This window comes from Lampris incognitus, chromosome 14 (assembly GCF_029633865.1).
Source record: "Lampris incognitus isolate fLamInc1 chromosome 14, fLamInc1.hap2, whole genome shotgun sequence".
In the NCBI taxonomy this organism is placed as follows: domain Eukaryota; kingdom Metazoa; phylum Chordata; class Actinopteri; order Lampriformes; family Lampridae; genus Lampris; species Lampris incognitus.
The window spans coordinates 45511919-45533804 of record NC_079224.1 but is presented as its reverse complement, the minus strand read 5'-3'; the positions used below and the strand labels follow the sequence as shown (position 1 = coordinate 45533804).

The window sequence follows — 21886 nt, the reverse complement described above, 5'->3', positions numbered from 1 at the left end:
AAACTCCCAGGCCTCTGGCAGAGGACCCGAGCTTAAGGAAGACAAACACCACCTGTAAAAGGGTGAGAGAGATTTTTTTTGTACAGTACATGGTCGATAACACAACAATGTAATGTAATATGGGTGCATCGGCTTCTCAGCAACCCGACTCCCTGTGGAGGGAAACTATTACTGAGAGGGGTGGTGTGTGATTTGATGCTCCGGTAACATATTTTAGATGGAAGGAGTGAGAACGGAGATGGCTGGTGTCCTTAATGATGTTTTGGGCTTTCCTTTCACAGCGGGTGGTGTAAATGTTGTGAAGTTGTGGTAGTTCTATGCCAATGATTTTTGCTGCTGTTTTTACAGTCCTTCGAAGCAGTCTGCAGTCCTGAGCAGGCAGGTTGCCAAACCACACTGTGATACAGCCTGTCAAGACACTCTCAATGGTACTGCAATAAAAGTTCGTAAGCGTTTTGGTACTCATACCAAAACTATTGAGACACCTGAGAAAATAGCATCTGTGCTGTGTCTTTTTCAGGATGCAATTGGTGTTGAGAGACCGTGTGAGAGCATCTGTGATGTGTAAACTGAGAAATCTAAAACTCCACATTTTAACAGATGACCCATTGAAGGAAAGAGGAATGTGATTTCCTCCAATCTTTCTAAAGTAAACAATGATTTCTTCTGTCTTATTTACATTTAGAGAAAGGTTGTTATCATGGCACCATATGGTTAAATCTTCCACTTCTTTCCTGTAGGCCCTCTCATCACTGTCGCTTATTAGTCCAATCACTGTGGTATCATCTGTGAATTTAGTGATGCTATTGTTGACCCCCAGGGTAGTCCAACCTTGGGGGTGGTCCCGGGTCGTCCTGTGTGGAGTTTGCATGTTCTCCCCGTGTCTGCATGGGTTTCCTCCGGGGGCTCCAGTTTCCTCCCACAGTCCAAAGACATGTAGGTCAGGTGACTCGGCCGTACTAAATTGTCCCAAGGGTGGGTGTGTGTGTGTGTGTGTGTGTGTGTGTGTGTGTGTGTGTGTGTGCGTGCGTGCGTGCGCGCCTTGTGACAGTCTGGCGGCCTGTCCAGGGTGTCTTCCCGCCTGCTGCCCAATGACTGCTGGGATAGGCTCCAGCAACCCTGAGAGCAGGATAAGCGGTTCGGAAAATGGATGGATGGATGGATGGAGTCTTGATGCATGCTCAATAATCCAGGTAAGAATTATCTGGATACAACGTTTATGGACAAATACATTTCATCACTCAACTAAGTGACGTCTTCAGTCTAAACCAGTCTTTCTCAAGTGTGTGCTGTGATCAATAAACAACATTCTGATATAGGTGTTTTTCTTTTCAGGGTGTACTAAAGCAGTATGCAGAGCAAGTGAGATAGTGTCATCTACAGATCTGATGGACCAGCAGGGAACACTGTAATGGGTCAAGGGTAACAGGAAGGTTACATTTTATATATGATATAACCTATCTTTCCAGACACTTCATAATAACAGCGCTCAAAGCCACAGGTGGGTAATCATTAAGGCAAGAGACAGAGGTTTTCTTAGGTATAGGCACAATGGTGGTTTTCGTAATACACAGTGGAACCACACAATGACAGGGACAGGTTAAAAATGTCAGTAAAAATCTGAGATAGCTGTGTGTAACACGCCTTGAGGACGGGAAGGGATACCGTCTGGGCCAGCAGCTTTACGGGCCTAAACCCTTTTAAAAGTTTTACTCACATCAGTCTCTGTCACCTGTAGATCGACTCCATCGCATGAGCACTGTGCTGCTGTCACTGGGTCCAAGTTATGAGCGTCAAGGTGCGCATAAAAATTGTTAAGCTCATCCAGGAGATAGGCAGAGGTGTTGATAGCCACACTGTGTGTAGATTTATAGTCTGTAATCACCTGCAGCCCCATCCACATGCGCCGCAAGTCACAGCCGCTGTAGTCCTTTTCCAGTTTGCCCCTATATTGTCTTTTAGTGGCTTTGGTGGTTCTCCTTGAGCAATACCTGGATTTTTTTGTAGTATTTCTTGTCCCCTGATTTAAAAGCAGTGGTACGCTCCCTCAGGGCAGCACGGTGGCGCAGTGGTTAGCGCGGTCGCTTCACAGTAAGAAGGTCCTGGGTTCGAGCCCCGAGGTAGTCCAACCTTGGGGGTCGTCCCGGGTCATCCTGTGTGGAGTTTGCATGTTCTCCCCATGTCTGCGTGGGTTTCCTCCGGGGGCTCCGGTTTCCTCCCACAGTCCAAGGACATGTAGGTCAAGTGAATCGCCCATACTAAATTGTCCCTAGGTATGAATGTGTGTGGGTGTGTGTGTGTGTATGTCGGCCCTGTGGGATAGTCTGGCAGCCTGTCCAGGGTGTCTCCCCGCTTGCCACCCAACGACTGCTGGGTTAGGCTCCAGCATCCCCACGACCCTGAGAGCAGGATAAGCGGTTCGGAAAATGGATGGATGATATGCTCCCTCAACGTCAGCCAGATGTAGCTGTTAATCCAGGGCTTCTGGTTGCGGTAGGAGTGAATAGTCTGTACTGGGATACAATTATCCACACAGAATCTAACATAGCCAGTTACTGATTCAGCATACGCATCCAAACTTGAGCCTGAATCGTTAAAGACTGACCAGTCTGTTGATTCAAAACATCCCTGAAGTTTGGATTTGTGTTCTGTACTGTCCTCATAGTGGGCTGTGCCACACTTCACTTTCTGCTGGTAGGCAGGAAGCAAGAGCACTGACAGGTGGTCGGATTTCCCAAAGTGCGGTTGTGGGATAGACCTGTAAGCTGTCTTGACCGTGGAGTAACAGTGGTCAAGAGTCTTATTGCCTCTGATTGGGCAGGTGACATGTTGGTAAAATTTTAGTAGCACAGATTTCAGGTTACAGTGGTTAAAGTCCCCCGCCACAATTGAAATGGCCTCAGTACAATTTCTCCTGCCTGCTAATAGCGCCATACAGGTCGTCCAGGGCCACTGCGGCAGTAGCTTGTGGCGGTATGTAGACGGCAGTTAACAACATGCAGGGGAATTCCCTTGGGAGATAGGATGGTCTGCACCTTATTTTTAGTTGTTCCAACACTGGTGAGCAGGACTGGGAGACTATTTCCACATCAGTGCAACATGAATTGTTAATAAAGAAGCATACACCACTTCCCTTTACCTTGCCAGTAATTGTCATGGAACGGGCCATGCGGTGCACAGAAAAACCCGGTTGTATAGCCCTGTCAGGTGTATTAGGGCCCAGCCAAGTCTCTAAGCTATTTTCCCAACTACTGGAAGGTATATACGGTGGTAGACCTGCGGCTACCACTGTAGGAAACAAGTTAGGAGACGCAGTAAACATGCAGGCACCTCGGTTAAACTGAGGAATCCTGCCTGCTCTCGCTCGGTACCGACCCAACTTTTTTAGCTCGACGATGTTGGACCTTGTCAACCATGTCGCTTCATTCCTCATTGTTCCATCGAGACACAGACTTGGATGCCGGAACGCTGCCCTGTGGGCTCCCCGCCAGGCTAATTGTGAAGTGAGTCGATGTAGTCCTCCAGAATCTCCACCCTCTGGCATGAGAGCTGTTGTCGGTTTATACTGCTATTCCAGTCCAAGTGGTTCTAGTCAACGTTAGATCCTTAACCAGTAAACTTTTATTCTCAATGACTTTTTCACCGCCCATGGATTGGATTTCCTACTGGTGACGGAAACCTGGCTGAACTCTGGTGAGTATGCTCCACTTGTTGAGCTCTGTCCAGATGACTGTAACTTTTTTAGCACGTCTAGTCCTTCCGGGCACGGTGGGGATCTAGTGTGTTTAAGGAAACATTTTAATTGCTGCCTATGGAACTCTTGATTATTTCCTCACCTTTGAGGTGCAATTAATTAAAGTGGACCTGGTCAATCCCCTCTTAATTTCTCTTGTATATCGTCCACCAAAAATACATAACTCATGTATGTGTGTGTGTGTGTGTGTGTGAGAGAGAGAGAGTGTGTGTGTGTGTGTGTGTGTGTGTGTGTGTGTGTGTGTGTGTGTGTGTGTAACCTCTCTTTGGGTCCTCCATGATGGTCTGATTAAAGAGGGGCGTGATGGAGTCCACCTCCCACAGCTGAGGAAGCTCTTTATCTGGATAAAACTCACAAAATCAGCCTTACAAATGAATGAATCACGAGACCAGGATCACAAATTGACCTTTCATGATACTCCCTGTACCCCTTCATGCCCTTAAAATGACAAATGAACCAAAATCCAACAGGACTTTTCTAAAACGAGCTACCAAGTCATATATAATTGATCTGATATTAATTAGTTCAGTTGGTGTGTTTGCACCATGCTGATATGATTTAATCTAAATACACATCAGGCATAATGAAACTTGAGTTGTATTTCAAATCCGCTTTGCATTTTTTCTTTTACAATTTAATTTGTATCTTTTTCACTCAGCTCTGTTTTATTATTTGCTGCTGCAATGAGTATTTTTATGTTCTAAAATATGATAATCTAGATTGTTGTAATCCGGTCTGGTCTGATCTGACCTAATTCAATAAGATAAAATCAAATTCATTGAGCTCAAACCTCATCTAATATTGTAAAATAACGTTTCGAAGTGATTGTGACAGAAAATAAGTGCTAACAATAATGGAAATCAGCGTTTTAAAAGATCAAACCGTTAAAAACAAGACGGACCATAATAATGTTTTGTGAAATGTGATATAAAAGGAGATGTACAACAAATGCTTCAGTTACAGTTGGTTAAGTAATAATTAGCATAAAAGTTAATTGGCCTCAACTTTAATAGGAAATTGTGTTAACAACATAAATCAATATTGGAATCATACTTAGGATTTAAAAACGAATCATCAAGTTCAGACCAACTCTACCAACCTGTTCGACCCGCCATCACACAGATGTAGATGCATTCTGAATCATTCCTCTGACTGACTGAAATACAGATGGAAATAATGCAAATATCAAGATAGATTACTACTCAGTCCACGGCAAAATATGTACGTTTATATAGAAATGTCTGGAAATCAAAATGGCGCATACAAATCCAAATCCAGTATGAAACAAAACACCACCAACCATATCAATCCGCCCAAACCATTGCTGTTTAAACTGTTCGTTAAACTGATCCAAACCTCTATTTTATCATCTCCATACCAGTCTACTATACTACTACTACTACTACTACTTTCGGCTGCTCCTGTTAGTCCTGTTATGGGTCGCCGCAGCGGATCATCCATTTCCATCTCTTCCTGTCTTCTGCATCTTCCTCTGCCACACCAGCCACCTGCATGTCCTCCCTCAACACATCCATAAACCTCCTCTTTGGCCTTCCTCTTCTCCTCTTCCCTGGCAGCTCCATATTCAGCATCCTTCTCCCAGTATACCCAGCATCTCTCCTCCACACATGTCCAAACCATCTCAATCTTGCCTCTCTTGCTTTGTCTCCAAACCGTCCAACCTGAGCTGTCCCTCTAATATACTCGTTCCTAATCCTGTCCTCCTTCATCACTCCCAATGAAAATCTTATCATCTTCAACTCTGACACCTCCTGTCTTTTCATCAGTGCCACTGTCTCCAAACCATACAACATAGCTAGTCTCAGGGTCTGCGGTGGTGTAGCGGGTCTAAGCATCAGCTTTGTGTCGATGCAGTTGCCCACTGGGGACTGGGGTTCGCGCCCCGGTCTTGCCAGATCCGACTATGGCCAGACTCGATGAAGCAGCAATAATTGACAACGCTGTCTTCGGGAGGGGGGCGGAGTCGGCTTGTGTTCATCACATGAATGCGTCTCTGTGTGTGTCGGAAAAAGCAGTGATTTGGCCTGGATTCGCCTTGTCACGGAAGCGGGGAGGCGTCTCCTTCGAGACTGCCGGCCAGAGAGATGCAGTTGGTGAACACATGCAGTATGAGGGTGGGTGTTTGAACTAAAATAGGGATCAATTGGCCACTAAATTGGTAGGGGAAAAAAAGGGGAAAATCAAAAATAAATTAGAGAAAAAACATAGCTGGTCTCACAACCATCTTGTAAACCTTCCCTTTTACTCTTGCTTGTACCCTTCAGTCACAAATCACTCCTGACACTTCTCCACCCACCCCACACTGCGTGCACTCTCTTCTTCACCTCTCTTCTGCACTCCCCGTTACTTTGGACATCTCACTTTATGTGAGATGTGCTTTGTACATCTCGCAACAGATCACAATGTCATCCGCAAACATCATAGTTCACGGAGACTCCTGCCTGATCTCGCCCGTCAACCTGTTTATCACCATTGCAAACAAGAAAGGGCTCAGAGCCGATCTTTGATGTAATCCCACCTCCACCTTGAACCCATCTGTCTTTCCAGCCACACACCTCACCACTGTCACACTTCCCTCATACATATCCTGCACCACTCCTACATACTTCTCTGCCACTCCCGACTTCCTCATACAATACCACACCTCCTCTCCTTACCAGTCAGATGCACAAATCTGCCACAACTAACCTGAAAAACTAGACTCTGAAAAAAACCTTTAAACTTGTATTCCCTCCATACCTACAACACAACCAGATGACATAAATGTGTAATATTAAACCTGGTCTGTCCCGTCTTATTTTATTTTGTCCTGTGCTTCAAGCATGCCATGAAGTGTCATGTCATGTCATGCCTTGTTCCTTTTTTGTTGTGTTACTTCAACTTTATTCGTGTCCCCCTAAATCACAATTACGGTGTCAAGAGAGCTTTGCATTGATAAAAACAAGAGTGGAAAAGCAGGCAGACACAGACAGCAGCTCTCTATCAGAATGAAGGAAAATGTTGTATTTTATATTACTTGTAGAGCTGGACTTTTCATTACACAGAAGTCGCCAAGTAACTTACCAGTAAAATAGATATAATCAAAGTATGATGAGTGGTAGTTACTGAGTAATAGATGAGTAAAATAGGATCCTCTCTGTATCTCTAGTTTGCCTCCTTGTCATTATAATGCGATGTTACTGACATCAAACACTGCATGGCATAAATTCACCCATCACTTTGTACCAAACACAAGGAGTATGGATCCTGTGTCACACAGAGATAAATAGTAATTATCTGATAAACTTGAATATAAGGTGAATATTATGTGGCACTGTCTTCACTGTGGCTAGTGTGTTACTCAGCAGGACGTTCAATGTTCACCTTATTTTCATTTACATCTATTTTACTTGTATATTTCTTGGTTGTTCCTCTGTAATTTAAAGCGTTACCAATATAATTTTAGTTTGTGTTCAGTATCGGTCAAACGTTTGGACACACCAGATTGAATGCCTATTTCAGAATTTCCTTCCAAAACAAGTTTAAATTTTAAAAAATGTACATATTGAAATGCCTTCCACCCCAACAATTTGTTTCATTTAGTACTTTAGTGAAATTTACTAAAAATATAGAAAAACCCTGCTATGAGTCGGTGTGTCCAAATGTTTGACAGGTGCTGTATAGAAACGATGTAGATAGAAAGTTCCATAAGATACAACATAAGCTATAGATAATAGAATTATATAAAGTCCCCCCCCCCTTTCTTGTCTCCCCCGATACATGTGGAGTCACCAGTTGCTTCTTTTCACCTGACAGAGAGGAGTTTCACCAGGGGGACGTAGCACGTGGGAGAATCCCGCTATGCCCCCCCAGTTCCCTCTTTCCCCTGAACACGTGCCCCGACCGACCAGAGGAGGCGACCAGGACACATACCCACATCCGGCTTCCCACCCGCAGACCCGGCCAATTGTGTCTGTAGGGACGCCCGACCAAACTGGAGGTAACACACGGATTCGAACTGGTGATCCCCGTGTTGGTAGGCAACGGAATAGATCGCTACACCACCCGGACGCCCAAATTATAAAATGTTTTGATAAGGGTAGTCGGTATGAGTTCTATATGAAGTCCTGAAGTTCACCTGATAATATAGAGGCAGACTTGAACAGCTCATGGAGGTAACTCGTTGAGTTGCCCATCACGTCCAGCAGTATGGCGGTGAAGTCTGGTGAAGGTAAAGAGATTCAGAGCAATGTGTTATGACTCATTCGGTTTGAAATACGTCAGCAGTTATTTGACTACAAGGTGGGTTTGTTCCAAGTCTTTCCTGGGTGGCTTGAGTTTCACTCGAGTCGGGCTCATTAGAAATGCAAATTAGCATAAGTATAATTAAGCAATGTTGTGCATTGAAGTAACTTTGGTGGAAATAACATCAAAATGGCGGAGATGTTTTATGTTCTTTCATCCAAATAATGGGGCACCAGGCCCCGTCAGCAGAAGTCAGCTGGTGGCAGCAGGGCCTTTTCCTATCGGGCCCCGTTCTTGTGGAATAACCTGCTTGCTGCCATCAGACAATCGGAGTCTGTTGAGTCCTTTAAATCCAAACTGAAAAGTTGTCTTTTTGCATTAGCTTACAATTAGTTGTCTTTAAGTCGAGTGCTTCACAACCTGTACTGCGTGGCGGGTCGGTTTCTGTCTCAATGAATTTACCAACCACTGTTCTGCCGACCAGATTATAGAGTATAGATTATTAACTATTGCAAACTGTTTTCTTCTCTCTCATGTCTTTTCTCTCTCTGAATGATGTCTTCTCCTTTCTCTTCTCCCATGTGTGTGAATGGTGTGATGTGAGTCTCCCTTGTCCTCCCTGTCCTCCTCCCAGGTCTACATGGTGATGCTGGTCACGTGGCTTGTGTCCTGGGCTGTTCTGGTGGCGTATGAACACTGCTTGGTATCGTCCTCATCATATTCTTCATACATTTTATAATTCCATTATAGTTGTGTTATCCTCTTTCAATGTTGTATTGTGTTAACACAACATCATTGCACGTTTTCCGTCTTGGGAGAGAGAGCCTCCTCTGTTGCTCTCCCTGAGGTTTCTTCCTGTTTTCTCTCCCTGTTAATGGGTTTTTTAGGGAGTTGATCCTTATCCGATGTGAGGGTCTAAGGACAGGATGTTGTGTTGCTGTAAATCCCCATGAGGCACATCTGTAATATGCGATAATGGACTATACAAATAAAACTGACCTGACTTGACACTGCAACAGAAAAGAAGGAAGGATGATTGTTGCCTTTATGTTGTTATATCAGGATTTTGAACCAGTTTAAAAGAAAAAGTCATTGTTTTTTTGTGTAGGCGCTCATGTGTCCGAGTGAACAGGGGAGAATTAACTAGAGTCAATTACCTTAAAAACATTTTCAGCTGTTGGAGCATGTTGGTTGTCACTGAATAAATGAAGTCCACTAATATGGAATAGTCATCATTTGTATTACACTGTAAAAAAACCCCAACGTGTTTCAGATAGGGGACGATGTTGTGGGTCTTGGGCATGTGGGGGCTTTCGGGTTGCAGTGGGTCTCTGGTTGGATGGATGTCCTGCTGCTATTGGCGTTGTCCTGGGTGCTGTGGCTGCGGGGGGGATCCTGGGCCCATTGGGGTAGGTTTAGGGGATCACCTCTTGCCGGCTTACGGCTGCACGTATGGGGTGCGTTTTTGGGTTTGGGGCTCAGGGTGGGGAGCGACGGGTACAGGTCGCTAGGTTGAGGTTCGGCCCCGTGGTCAGCGGGGTGGCAGGGCTCTCGTGTCTGCCCACGTGCTGTGGGGGGAGAGGAGGGTCATGCTGGGGTCGGTGGGATGTGCCGTCTGGTCATAGGCCCTGGGTGGGCACTTGAACCTGGATGGGTGTGCCCAGGGTGGGTTTGCCTGAGTGATGATCAACCTCAGAGGGGCGGGGCCCCATTGTCATCCTTGGCCGCCTGGGTGTGGTCTCCTTGCTGTTGTTGGTGCAAGGGGGGCTTCTTGCTGGGGGGCCCGGTGGGGGGACATTGGCCTGATTGGTGCCTGTGGCATGCATGTGTGGTGGCAGGGTCCTGCTCAGGGGCTCGTTGGAGGCACAGGACAGCCCTCAATGCTGGAGGCACTTGGTCGGATGCCAAGTGCCCTGGCTGGTCACTGTGGGTGGGCTGCCCTCTGGTTCCAGGGATGAGCCGTGGGCCGGTCCCGGGGGGTGTCTGTTTGGCTGCTCTCCGGCCGGTTCCACTCCTGCATTGGTCTTGCTGTGCCTTGTCCTTCTCTCCTGAAATGGGCAGGTTGTTGGTGGGTCAGTGTGGATGGCTGGCTGGCCAGGGGTGGCTGGGAGGGCCCCCTGCTAAGGTGGGAGGTGCTGGGTCGTGTCCATTTTGCTCTGTTCCAGCAGGAGTGTGGCGAGTGCTGCCAGGTACTTTCCAGGGCCCCTGGGTGGCAGCTTGTCATCATGGGTGTGGGCCGCGGAGTGGGAGGCGACTGTTGGAATGGCTTCTGCTGTGTGGCTTTTCTGTAACAGGCGCCATGGGTGCGAGGGGTGTTTGGGGGATCACATGTCTGGCTATCTGCAGGCCTTATCTGCCTCGGGGTCGGGGTTGCAGTTGAGTGGCCTGGGCTGAGTGTCTTCAGCTAGGTGGGTGTGTGCTCAGTGCGTGCAGCTGGAGGGGGCATCTACCCAATGGCAGCGCAGCAAGCCTCACCCATATGTCATGCTTGAATGAGCATGCCCTCCCCTGCCTGCCCACTAGGTGGGTGATCCTGGCGGTGAGTCGGTCAGATGGTCACGGGGCCGTCTGTGCTTTCCGTCCGCAGCTCAGGTCCTGCGCCGGTGGGTGTGCCCTGCACCTGTGGGTTGGTGGTGGGGGTGCGGGCCCTGCTTGTGCCTTTGGAGACTGGCTTGTGCTCCTCGGGGCAATGCGGAGCTGTTGCTCTGCGAGCCCCCCTGTGGGTTCTGTGTTCCCCCCGGGTTGCGGTGCTTTGGACTCCGGCTGTTCTCTTGGTCGTGGGGTGTCTACATGACTGCAGGCTCTGTGGGTGGCTGCAGAGCCTGTCTGCTGCGGCGTTACGATAAATCACGGATCTCAAGACACCAGAATTTGGGATTAATCCCGTGTACTCACAGATGGACACTTCACTCACACAACACAGGTGGACATGCCACATGCACATACACACTGTTAACATCTGTCTCACTTCCTGGAACACTCTGGATTACATCCTTCTTAGTTCTCTTCCCTGCTTAATTTTTCTTTTCTGTCTCCTCTATTATCGCTATAACTGCTATCCCAAAGTGGTATTGAGAAACTCAGTTTAATTATGTTTTGTCAAACACATGTCCTTGTCTGTTTCTGTGTCTACGTTTTATCAGATACATGTTGTCCTTTTTTGTCTCTTGAGTTTCCTTGTTTCACGTGTGGTGGTTGACCCCTCTTGGAGAAGTGATGCTGATCAAACCTGCAGAAGAGGGGGACCGGTGTGGTTTGTCAATGTGTAACAAAAACCCTGTGCTCTTGTCATCCCACAGATCATCCAAAGTTATTGTAAGTAGCTCTTGATAATTAATGACGATTGCCTTTGCAGGTCGAGACAAGACTCTTGCAGATCAGTCTGTCTAGGATATATTGGAAAATTCAAAAAACAATAATTTTCTTTTGGATATTTTTCCCCTTTTTCTCCCCAGTTGTACTTGGCCAATTACCCCGCTCTTCCGAGCCGTCCTGGTCTCTGCTCCACCCCCTCTGCCGATCCGGGGAGGGCTGCAGACTACCACACGCCTCCTCCGATACATGTGGAGTTTCTAGCTGCTTCTTTTCACCTGACGGGGAGGAGTTCCACCAAGGAGACGTAGCGCATGGGAGGATCACGCTAGTCCCCCCCCCAAGCAGGTGCCCCGAGCGACCAGAGGAGGCGCTCGTGCAGCGACCAGGACACACCAACATCTGGCTTCCCACCCGCAGACACAGCCAATTGTGCCTGTAAGGACACCCAACCAAGCCGGAGGGAACACGGGGATTTGAACCGCAGATCCCCGTGTTGGTAGGCAAGGGAATAGACTGCTACGCCACCCGGATGCCCGACAAATTCCATTCTTTGTCCACCAAGCCTGCTGACAGCACAGGTAAGAAAATGAGATCATACACTGACCTGAAACACCACAATGTGGGGTTTAGAAAAAATCCAGACTTCCCGGCTGGTAATTACAACACGGCGGAGCCACTCATGTACGCTCACCTCCTAATTACAATATTTCCAACACAATTTAACAAGCAGCTTCTCTAATTCTAATGCTTGCCATGAAAGGTTACAGGGAAAATCTAATCATCTCCATTTTTATTCATTGCCAACACCTCACATTGAAGGTGTTGCTGCACTAGGTTTAAACATCTGCTTATAAAGTATGAAGATTCTCACCTGTTAGGTCGTTGGTCTCATTAGTTACACAGTAGCAGTACCTCCTCTGAAACATGTGGCTCTCTATACTTCTAAAGCCTGAAACTGAAACATATCACAGTGGGAAATCAGTGGCAACTTTATGCTATTGAACAAGGCCGTCATCTTCAAACTTCAATTCTAACCTCTTTTTTTTTTACATGATATCAAGTAGGAGATTCAGGAGATAATTATGTTATTTGTGTAAGTTATTAGCTGTAGGATTGGAAGATGTAGGATTTGAAAATGTACAGATCACAGCACTAAATCAATGACAAGTCTACGTCACTGAATAAACTTAGTTCATATATTTGCTTGAGTGATAGGAAGATGTAAAATCGGAAGAGTCCGAAAGTCCAACAGTGAACTCTGAAGATGCATCAACTCAATTCTGCTCTCAGACCTGGTTTACAGGGATCGCTAATACTTAGTTTAATTCTAACTTAGCCTGTGTCTATATTAGTTTAAAGTTACCTTTTAGAGTAGGGGAAGCTATTGTATATACTATATATATATATATATATATATATATATATATATATATATATATATATAAAATGTAGCGAATTCGAGGGGCAGCCGGGAAGTGCTGCAGCCGGGACGCGAACCCGGGTCTCCTGCATCACGGGCGACTGTGTTAACCAGTCGACTAAAGGGTCCAATCTGGTAGCCAACGGCTAGCGAGTCTACTCATTCATAGTCGTTACACTACCCCCCTCCTTCAGGAAGCGCGTCCTCGCGCTTCAGCATACCAGCTCCCTCACACCTCTAGGCACACGCGCTTCCGATGGCCTCACAGTCTCCCCATCCCGCTTCTAACACCGGGGTAATATTCTTATATATATGTAGCGAATTCAGGGGGCAGCCGGGAACTGCCGCAGCTGGGACGCGAACACGGGTCTCCCACACCATGGGCAACTACGTTAATCAGTACACTAAAGGGTCGGACCCCTTTAGGCGACTGGTTGGCGTAGTCGCCCGTGGTACGAGAGACCCAGGTTCGCATCCCAGCTGCAGTGGTTCCCGGCTGCCCCCCGAATTCGCTACACATGTATAAGAATCCTAGAGGAACATCTTCTCTCAAAGTTCCTGGTGCAGAGAAATATATGAGAGTAGCTCAGGCTGTTCTGAATTCAACCAATCTTTCTGGTACTGTATGTCCACTTAATCAGGGCTGTGATCTCATGTGCTGGTCAGTGCAAGGGTCGATGATCCGATGACTTTTATATATAATTTATTTTTTTGGCGTAATTTTAAATGCTTTGTGTGACCCCCCCAACCCACACACACATTCACTTTAGACCAATCAGCTCTTCATAACCTTTGAAATTTTAACATAGTTTGCAGGCCAACTATATAGAACCTATGTTATAAATCTATGTGGATCAATACACCCAAAATAAGAGAACAGAGATAAATAATATGGTTAAAGACAGTTATACATTTTGACCACTGGATGGCAGTACTAACACAGGTTGAGCTCTAGACGTGAGTGGTGAGGTGAAGGCAGTAGAGAAAAGGTGGATGGATGTCTTATTACCAGGACTGTAGGGAAAATAAAGGATGTACTGGTCAGCTCCCAGGTGGGAATGTGTGCAGTTATATTAATGTGACTCAGCTTTACAACAGTGTCGTATGGGACAACTGAACAGGAGCATCAGACATGTTTCAACAAGTCCAATTTAACCCACTTATCTAAACCAGGTATTTGGAAGTGAAGGTTAAAAGTTATGTGAAGTGTCCAATATGATCAATGGTGGAGGACATTGCTGATCTACTTCCTGGCTCACCCTGCAGGAAGTAGCAGCCTATACTTACCGTAGGTAGTAGTAACCATCCATGAACTAGCCAGCCAGCACAATAGAGAAGTCATAGATAATGGACAGTCACGGACACAGTCTGACTGACACACTAGGGGGAGCTGTTGTTTAAACACTCCTGTTCACTTGTCCCATAAGACACTGTTGCAAAGCGTGAGTCCAGCTGTGGTCCATGTCCAACATCTACTAAACGAAGCTGATGAGGAGAATTACATCATAACTGATATGAATGATGATAAAAGCTAGGTTATAAAAAAAATGGAGTTATTCATTAATTAATGTAGAAGAGGACAGTTAGCTTGTGTGTGCAGTATGTCCATACTGTTGTAAACCAGGAGGGTCAGCTTGTGGAGCGCCAGGGAGCTGTGGGACGTCACACTCAGCACAGAGAACAGCTGGCGGGAAGCTGAAGACCGAAAAAAAGATGCTGTGAGTTGTTGATATTTTCAGTAAGGTCATGTTATCAGTATTTAACATACTGTTAGGTGGGGAGGAGGGGGCTGTGGCACAGGTAAAGGTATGTTTATTAGCATAAAGGTATGATTCTGATGTGACAATCATGTGAGATAGTTCACATGGGTGTTCCCATGTGGAGCCTCCTGTGTTAACCTGCATATATAATCGCACACACACAGGCATCCATTCAGGGGTATTTGTAATTCCGCTGGTGTTTGCATGGTGTGTGTGTGTGTGTGTGTGTGTGTGTGTACAGGGTACGACTGAGGAAAAACTCTGCAGCGTTAACCAGGAGGAGATTAAAGTGGTGCGAACTGTGGGGGTCCTTACGTGAGAAGGTACAGTACAGATCATCTCTCAGCACATTTTGGAGACATTTATGAGAGGCTTGTGAAAACTGAAGCAAGCGCTGCAATGATTTATTTAGTTACTCCATACATAATTCATGATTCAATCTAGCCGTGACATGAGCCGTCCCCTTTCTGTCTGTCTCCCTTATCTGCGTCTCTCTGTTACAGAACAAACATTGTGTGAAACTGTACCGTTAAATATTTTCTTCCTCTCTTGTAAGCTAATATCCGTGGCGGCAGGAGGCCAGGCGGCGTGGGTCAGATTTGAAAAGGAAATGAGCAGCTGCGCATTCTGACGTCTCTACCCAGGCACAGGTGGGAGAAGGTATTAAAGATTTACAGACCCGCATTGATCTTCAGATGAGTGATATTATGACAACCTACCAGACTGGGTGGAATTTATTAGAGTATTGACCAGGGGAGCGAGATCTATGGCCGCTGGATCGATGAACTCCGCTTGGATTTCTGGGAAGGAAGAGACATACAGTGACGCGTTAATATCCTCACATTCACTCGCCAACGGGCAAAAAATGTGGTGCAATTGCAAAATATAATAATGGTGAAAATGTAAAGTCAGTGGCTGGTGTATGTGTAGTTAATGGGTGCATGGTTGGTGGTCTGTGCAGCGGCGGGGTGGGGGTGGGGGGTTGTGTTGGACAGAATAAGAGCTGAAGTGACGCTAATGAATCCAAACCGCAGCGTGGGGTCATATTTAATACCGACAGCAGGGGTAATGTAGCGGAGGAACATGGTAAATAAACAGCAGGTTGTATCCTGCAGTCAAGATAGCAACTAAATAGATATACAGCTAATGTATACAGCACTTTTCTAAACGAGGTAATGTGCTTCCCAGAACTCGGTATAAAGTCAGTGAGAACGGTAGCACAGTTGGAACGAGACGTTGAAGTGAGGCCACAGTCGAGAGGAGACGAGGTGATGTGGAAAAAACCCTGACGGAGTTTTAATCGGGAGTTTAAATAAAGAGGACCCTGGATTTTAATTAACCTGAGTTGATGCGAACCAGGGACACAAATCCTTACACTCTTAAAAAGTGTTATTTTTGGGCGTCTGGGTAGCGTAGCGGTCCTATTCCGTTGGCTACCAATATGAGGATCGCTGGTTCGAATCCCCGTGTTGCCTCCGGCTTGGTCGGGCGTCCCCACAGACACAATTGGCCGTGTCTGCGGGTGGGAATCCAGATGTGGGTATGTGTCCTGGTCGCTGCACTAGCGCCTCCTCTTGTCGGTCGGGTTAGCTGTTCGGGGTGGGGGACTGGGTGGAATAGCGTGATCCTCCCACGCGCTACATCCCCCTGGTGAAACTCTTCACCGTCAGGTGAAAGGAAGCGGCTGGCGACTCCACATGTATGGGAGGAGACATGTGGTAGTGTGCAGCCCTCCCCGGGTCGGCAGAGGGGGTGGAGCAGCGACACGGACGGCTAATTGGCCAAGTACAATTGGGGAGAAGAAGAAGGGAGACCAACAAAAAAAAGAAGGAACGTTTAATGGGTCTGTTAAGTATTACCTGTCGACGCGAGGACGTCTCTTTTCAGGCGCTGCTTGTGCGTCCGGTGTCTGACGGCTACGTACAGAAACGATATGGAAAAAAAAAACACACAAAACCTCATCACAGTTCAAAGCTCATAACAGTTTGTCTTTTTCTTTCAGTCCAACGCCAGATGTGGAGTAAAATCCATCCCAACCTTGAAAAAACAGTAGGAAGAATGGGTGTGGTGTGGACGGAGCTGACGGCCCGAGGCCACGGTGCAACACACGATGAACAGCGACTAAACACACAAGTCTGTCATCACGGCACAGCAGGTGACTCGCGACACGCCGGAGATGATTCGCAGCACTGCGCTGCAGCAGACCAGCGGTGCCGGACTGACTAAATGCGGACACGTTCAATGTTGGAGCTCCTGCATATGAGCTGAGCTTTTCACCAGAGCTACACGATGAGTCAGTTGTGCGTCTGCCTCGTGACGCTCCCCTGAAACCGCACAACTACACAACTTGTGACTTTCTTTGAGCGATTGTTAAAGTGACCGACCTTGGCTGAGGAGGATGACGAATAAAACGGCCGCTCCGCAGACTCTGAGACCGACCCAAGGTTGTCGTCTGGATCTCCAGAAGCCCGCCATGGCATTTACCCCCTCGTCCCTCCGGCCCCACGGAGACAAACGCGGGAACGTGTCAGGCGGACGAGGACCGAACGTGAGCCTGAACCGGTCTTCAACCTGCCCGTCCTCAAATAACACCGAGGGTCCCTCGGCTAGTCCCTGTAGCACCGAGTCATAACCCTGTGTGTGTGTCTGTGTGTGTGTGAGAGAGAGAGTGTGTGTGTATATGTGCGAGTGTGTGTGTGTGTGTGTGCGTGTGAGAGAGAGTGAGTGTCAGAGCGAGAGAGAGAGTTTGTGAGAGTGAGAGAGTGTGTGTTTGTGAGCGTGTGTACGTGTGTGTGTGTGTGTGAGAGAGAGTGTGTCAGAGCGAGAGAGTGTGTGTGTGTGTGAGAGAGAGTGTGTGTGTGTGTGTGTGAGAGAGAGAGTGTGTGTCAGAGCGAGAGAGTATGTGTGTGTGTGTGTGTGTGTGTGTGTGAGAGTGTGTACATGTGTGTGTGTGTGTGTGTGAGAGTGTGTACATGTGTGTGTGTGTGTGTGTGTGAGAGAGAGAGAGAGAGAGACACTGGGAGAATCTCTGAGTTTACTGAGACCTGCAGCCCACTCTTTTAGGCCCCACTGCAAAAAATGTCAGTTCCTCCAAGTCGTTTGTTCCCTCAAATATTTTGCAGTAACAAGAGAAGTTCTGGTGAAAGGAGGGAGAGACGGCTCATCCGGGTGGTCGTAGGGGATGATCCCGGATGCGCCGTGGATGACAGGTAATTGGCACTAGAAAAATGGGAAATGTTCTCCCCAATTTTCTTCTTTTCAATTAACCCAAGAAAACGAGAGCGGGACGGAGACAGAGCGCGATGTTAAGAAGCGTATCTTTTGCAGTGTGTGTGGACGGGCGTGATGCCGGCGTGTCATCCGAGCCGTCGGCACAGAGTTTCGGACACATGAGGGCCTGGGAAAAGACAGGAGAAGCAAATCGGATCAAAGCAGTGTGACGTCGACATTTGTTTCTTCCAACATTGGTACACGGCCACCAATAGAAGTCCAGAGACACAAAATGAATGTAGGTTCTTGAAATACAAGCGTAAGTGTTATGTGTGCAGACAGACGGCAGTAGCCGAGTTGGGAGTTACTCACTGCTGGCCTGTGTTGAGTGTTTATAAAAAATAATGTCAGCGAGCAGCCAGTCAGGTGGAAGTCCTAATTGTTGTGTTTTGAAGGGGGATGGGTTCTCCTCCATCTGACAGGTTGTTCCAGAGCCATACACGTTCGTCACCACGTCCTCAGCCGTTGTGTGACTATTCAGTGTTTTAACACTAGAACGACCAAGGCCGTCATTTTGGTCATTTTGGATTTTCAAAGTTTAATAACTTTGTGGAAAAAGTCAGGGATGGCATCCGACGTAACATTTTGCCAAATCATTATGCGGATTGACAAGACCGTACCGGATTGGTCGAGGCCCGCATTAACAATGGCCACCGTTGGTGCTGTGCCCTCACAGGGTACCGATGGAAACTGTAAAATCCACTGTGGCGACCCCTGAGAAACAGGGGGAAAGCTGATAGAAGAGAGAGAGAAAAAAAGATACAGACCTGCCGCTCCCTGAACGCTCCTAAAATTGCATATATTTGCGTTATGATAAGCTCTACCTGAAACGAGCATGAGCGGTCAACATGACCGTCTCGTAATTTGCGCGTGATTGTGTGCGTCATGTCAGTATTTATGACGTGTGTTGGTGGCGCCATTTCCTTCGTGAAGTTCGTTGCTCTGTCCTAGAAACACACGAGTGTTCTCCAGTGCAGAGAAATAGCCAAGATTATTGCCCACATGTCTGGTTACAGACGCCGTTACAGACGCACCATGACTACCACTGAGGCGTTGCAGGATTTACAGGCGTTGGACAGTGGCCATTTTAAATTGTTTGAAAAATAGTCTTAAAGTTGTTAAAATGTGAATTTTGGTGTCAGTCGTTTCCTAACAGGCATACTAACGTGTTTCTTCTTCTTCTTTCAGCGCTTCCCTGTTTTCCGGGGGGCGCCACAGCAGATTTGGTAGTTTCCATCGGCACCCTGTGAGGGCACAGCACCGATGGCGGTCGTTGTTAACCCGAGCCTTGACCCTTCCTGTATGGTCGTGTCAATCCGCATAATGATTTGGCAAAATTTTACGTAGGATGCCCTTCCTGACACAACCACTGACCCTGTGGACGGCTGCACAGGTAAAGCGCTGGTAACAGACATACTGACATATGCAATGCATTAATATCTCAGCTGGTTATTTATCTTGACAGAATATAAATTTTAAAAACCGGCCGTCATTTTGACCACCCGTGGTGGTTTTAGGTAGGAGTGAAATCCCGGTCGTCGTCGTTCAGACATAATCAACCATCACCTTCACACAGACTTTTGTTCATTTCAGTACTTTATTAATAACTGGTGCAATTGTAAAGACAAAACAAATGGAAAAATAAAATAAAAAAAATCAAGTAAGAATACCATTTGCATATTATATCCCCAAATCAAAAGTGGTCTAGTACAGAATACAAATGACAAGTTTGGTTGCATTTTCTTTTCTTTTTTTTTGTTGTTTTTAAATTGGAATGAGGAAAATGATAGATAGCTCTGAAGGCCACGAGTGTTAAGTTGTCCAACCTTCCCAAAACCATAACATGCCAACACAAAACGGACTCTGACACCGATGAAGCAGCTGTCAATCACACAACACAACACGTCATACCAACATCTAACCTCCCCCATCTGCAAAACGACGTTGGTATTGATTTCCATATTAATTATTGATATTGATTCGTAGGGCCAATGATTTACCCCAAAGCTGTAAATCCCATTTCTGAGCATCACGGCTGCATTTACACAGTAACTCTGGTTTCCATCATGCTCCTCTCTCTTCTTCAGCTCCGCTTGCTCAGTAAAATTCTCGTTTTGTAAGAAAATTAGAAAGAGAGACAGATAATTTTTCACGTTTCTGATCTGGCTTTAATTTCCTGTGGACACTATGGCTCTCTGACCCTTCATCAACTTATAAATTGTAGCTTGTAGTGTTCGTTATGCAGGAAGTTAACTCTCGTTGAAACTACACTTATAAGAGTGTCAGCTGAAGGTCTGAAGTATGAATGTAGTAAAACGGCTGTAACGAGGCCTCGCCATCAAGGTTCCAGTTCAAAACTGATCCAACACGACGCCTCTGTTTCAGGACTCGTGACAAAAAGTTCATAACTGCAATGCAAAGTGTTAAAATTCAGGTCTCCTGTGACATTTCTGAATCCAGCCTTTGAAACTGATACAAACCAACCAACAGAACGGTTTTGTACTGTTCTCAAACAGCCACGGCAACAGAAAGCGGGACTAGAGAAACGGCTGATCCCTCACATGAAGAGAGAAAACAACAAACAATTCACACATCTGTAAAAGCCAAGGCACAAATAATCTGTAGCAGTTGAAATGTCCTTTAAAGGACAAGTTATGCAGAACGTGTTGATCAGTGCATTGCGTGCAATCCATTTACAGTGAATGTGACCTGTAGGACATCAGACACACGACAAGCACTGCGTCCCTCCGCTCTCCAACGACCCCTTAAAGTGCTCCTTTCATATGGAAGAATGACTTAACCTACAGATACGTGCACACACAGCATGGTGGGTAAAATGAATCTTTTATCGTCCTGTTTGGACAAAAGTTAACGCTGGAACCAGATTATGGCTTTTAAAGTCCACTGAATAATTTGAGTGTGAGCCATCAGTAGACTGGTCAAATTCAAGTCCGTACTGGTGTCAAATTAAATGAAAGGAAATTGTATAAAGTAGCCATTAACCAAGTCCCTCATCTTCTTTACTACATTTTCTAATCTGCCATAGCGCCTACGCTCTGCCCCCCCAAAATGCTTTGGAAATATTATTTTCTGCAGCTTTTGAAGCTACTGAAAGTTACACTGAAGGTTCTGCTGGTAGGTGGCCGGGTGAGACATGTTAAGCATGCTAGCATAGGTCAAATTAGTTGCTAGAATCTTTAGCCAGCTTTATGTATATTCACTTAAACTGCTGAAAGACTAATTTGGATCCACTGTATTACCAAAAAAAAAAAAATCAGCATAAATGCACGAATGTGGACTTTTACAACAGCTACATGAGCTGCAGGTGAGGACGTATGACAGGTTTTCCCAATATTCATTCAGCAGTGGTAGGCAACTACTGCTGTTGGAAAACATCAGAAATAACTTGTAGTAGCTCAGTTTCCACTGAAAAGCACAGTCAGGTACAAGTGTAGATGCAGTTCTTTTCTCACCATAGGTAAGTGTCTGAGAAAAGATTGTGATCCTTCACATGCACTGAACAAATGTGGAACCAAAATGGTGACTAAAGAGGAGTCAAGTAAAGAAATGACCTAACAACACCGCTGCAAAACAGAGGAAACAGATCTGAGTGCAGTTTTACTTACTAGATCAACAAAGCGTTAGTCCGCTTGTGCACACTTAATTAAAGCACCTCTTACAATTTAAACCCCAGAATATTAGATTAACATCACACCATTCCCAAATAACTGAAGGACTGGGATGATAAATGCTTGGGTTGATAAAATTCATGAACAGATAAGTCATATCTTCTGTTCTGGCAAAAAGTCAATATTCACAGTGGCTGACCAAATGCATGGATGCCTGTAGTCCAATTTACTGATTGTCAAATTAACAATTAAAGGGTCATTCTTATTCATTCTCCCTAAAGACCAGTGGTTCTAAACCTGGGGCCAGGAACCCACTCTGGGACCATGACTGAAAAATAAAGCGGCCGCGGCCGTTTTCTGTTAATTTCAAGCACTAAACAGTGTCAGACTTTACATGTCAAACTGTGATTCATTCTTTCCCAAAGTCTGCTTTCATAAGTAATTAAAGTGGAATTATTATTAACTGTAAAAACTAGTGCTAGCTCTGATTAAA

The 21886-nt window shown here is 46.1% G+C and overlaps 1 protein-coding gene across 1 annotated transcript in view; it reads right to left on the bottom strand.

Moving 5' to 3' along the window:
- The window catches only part of LOC130124480 (HERV-H LTR-associating protein 1), a 39217-nt gene extending 22248 nt beyond the window's left edge, over positions 1-16969 (bottom strand). The window contains 8 exon segments of the mRNA XM_056293932.1: positions 4014-4094; positions 4854-4910; positions 7893-7976; positions 12186-12269; positions 14346-14429; positions 15214-15294; positions 16354-16410; positions 16879-16969. Of these exon segments, the coding sequence (XP_056149907.1) occupies positions 4014-4094; positions 4854-4910; positions 7893-7976; positions 12186-12269; positions 14346-14429; positions 15214-15294; positions 16354-16410; positions 16879-16969 (619 nt within the window).
- Positions 16970-21886: the final 4917 nt, after the last annotated feature.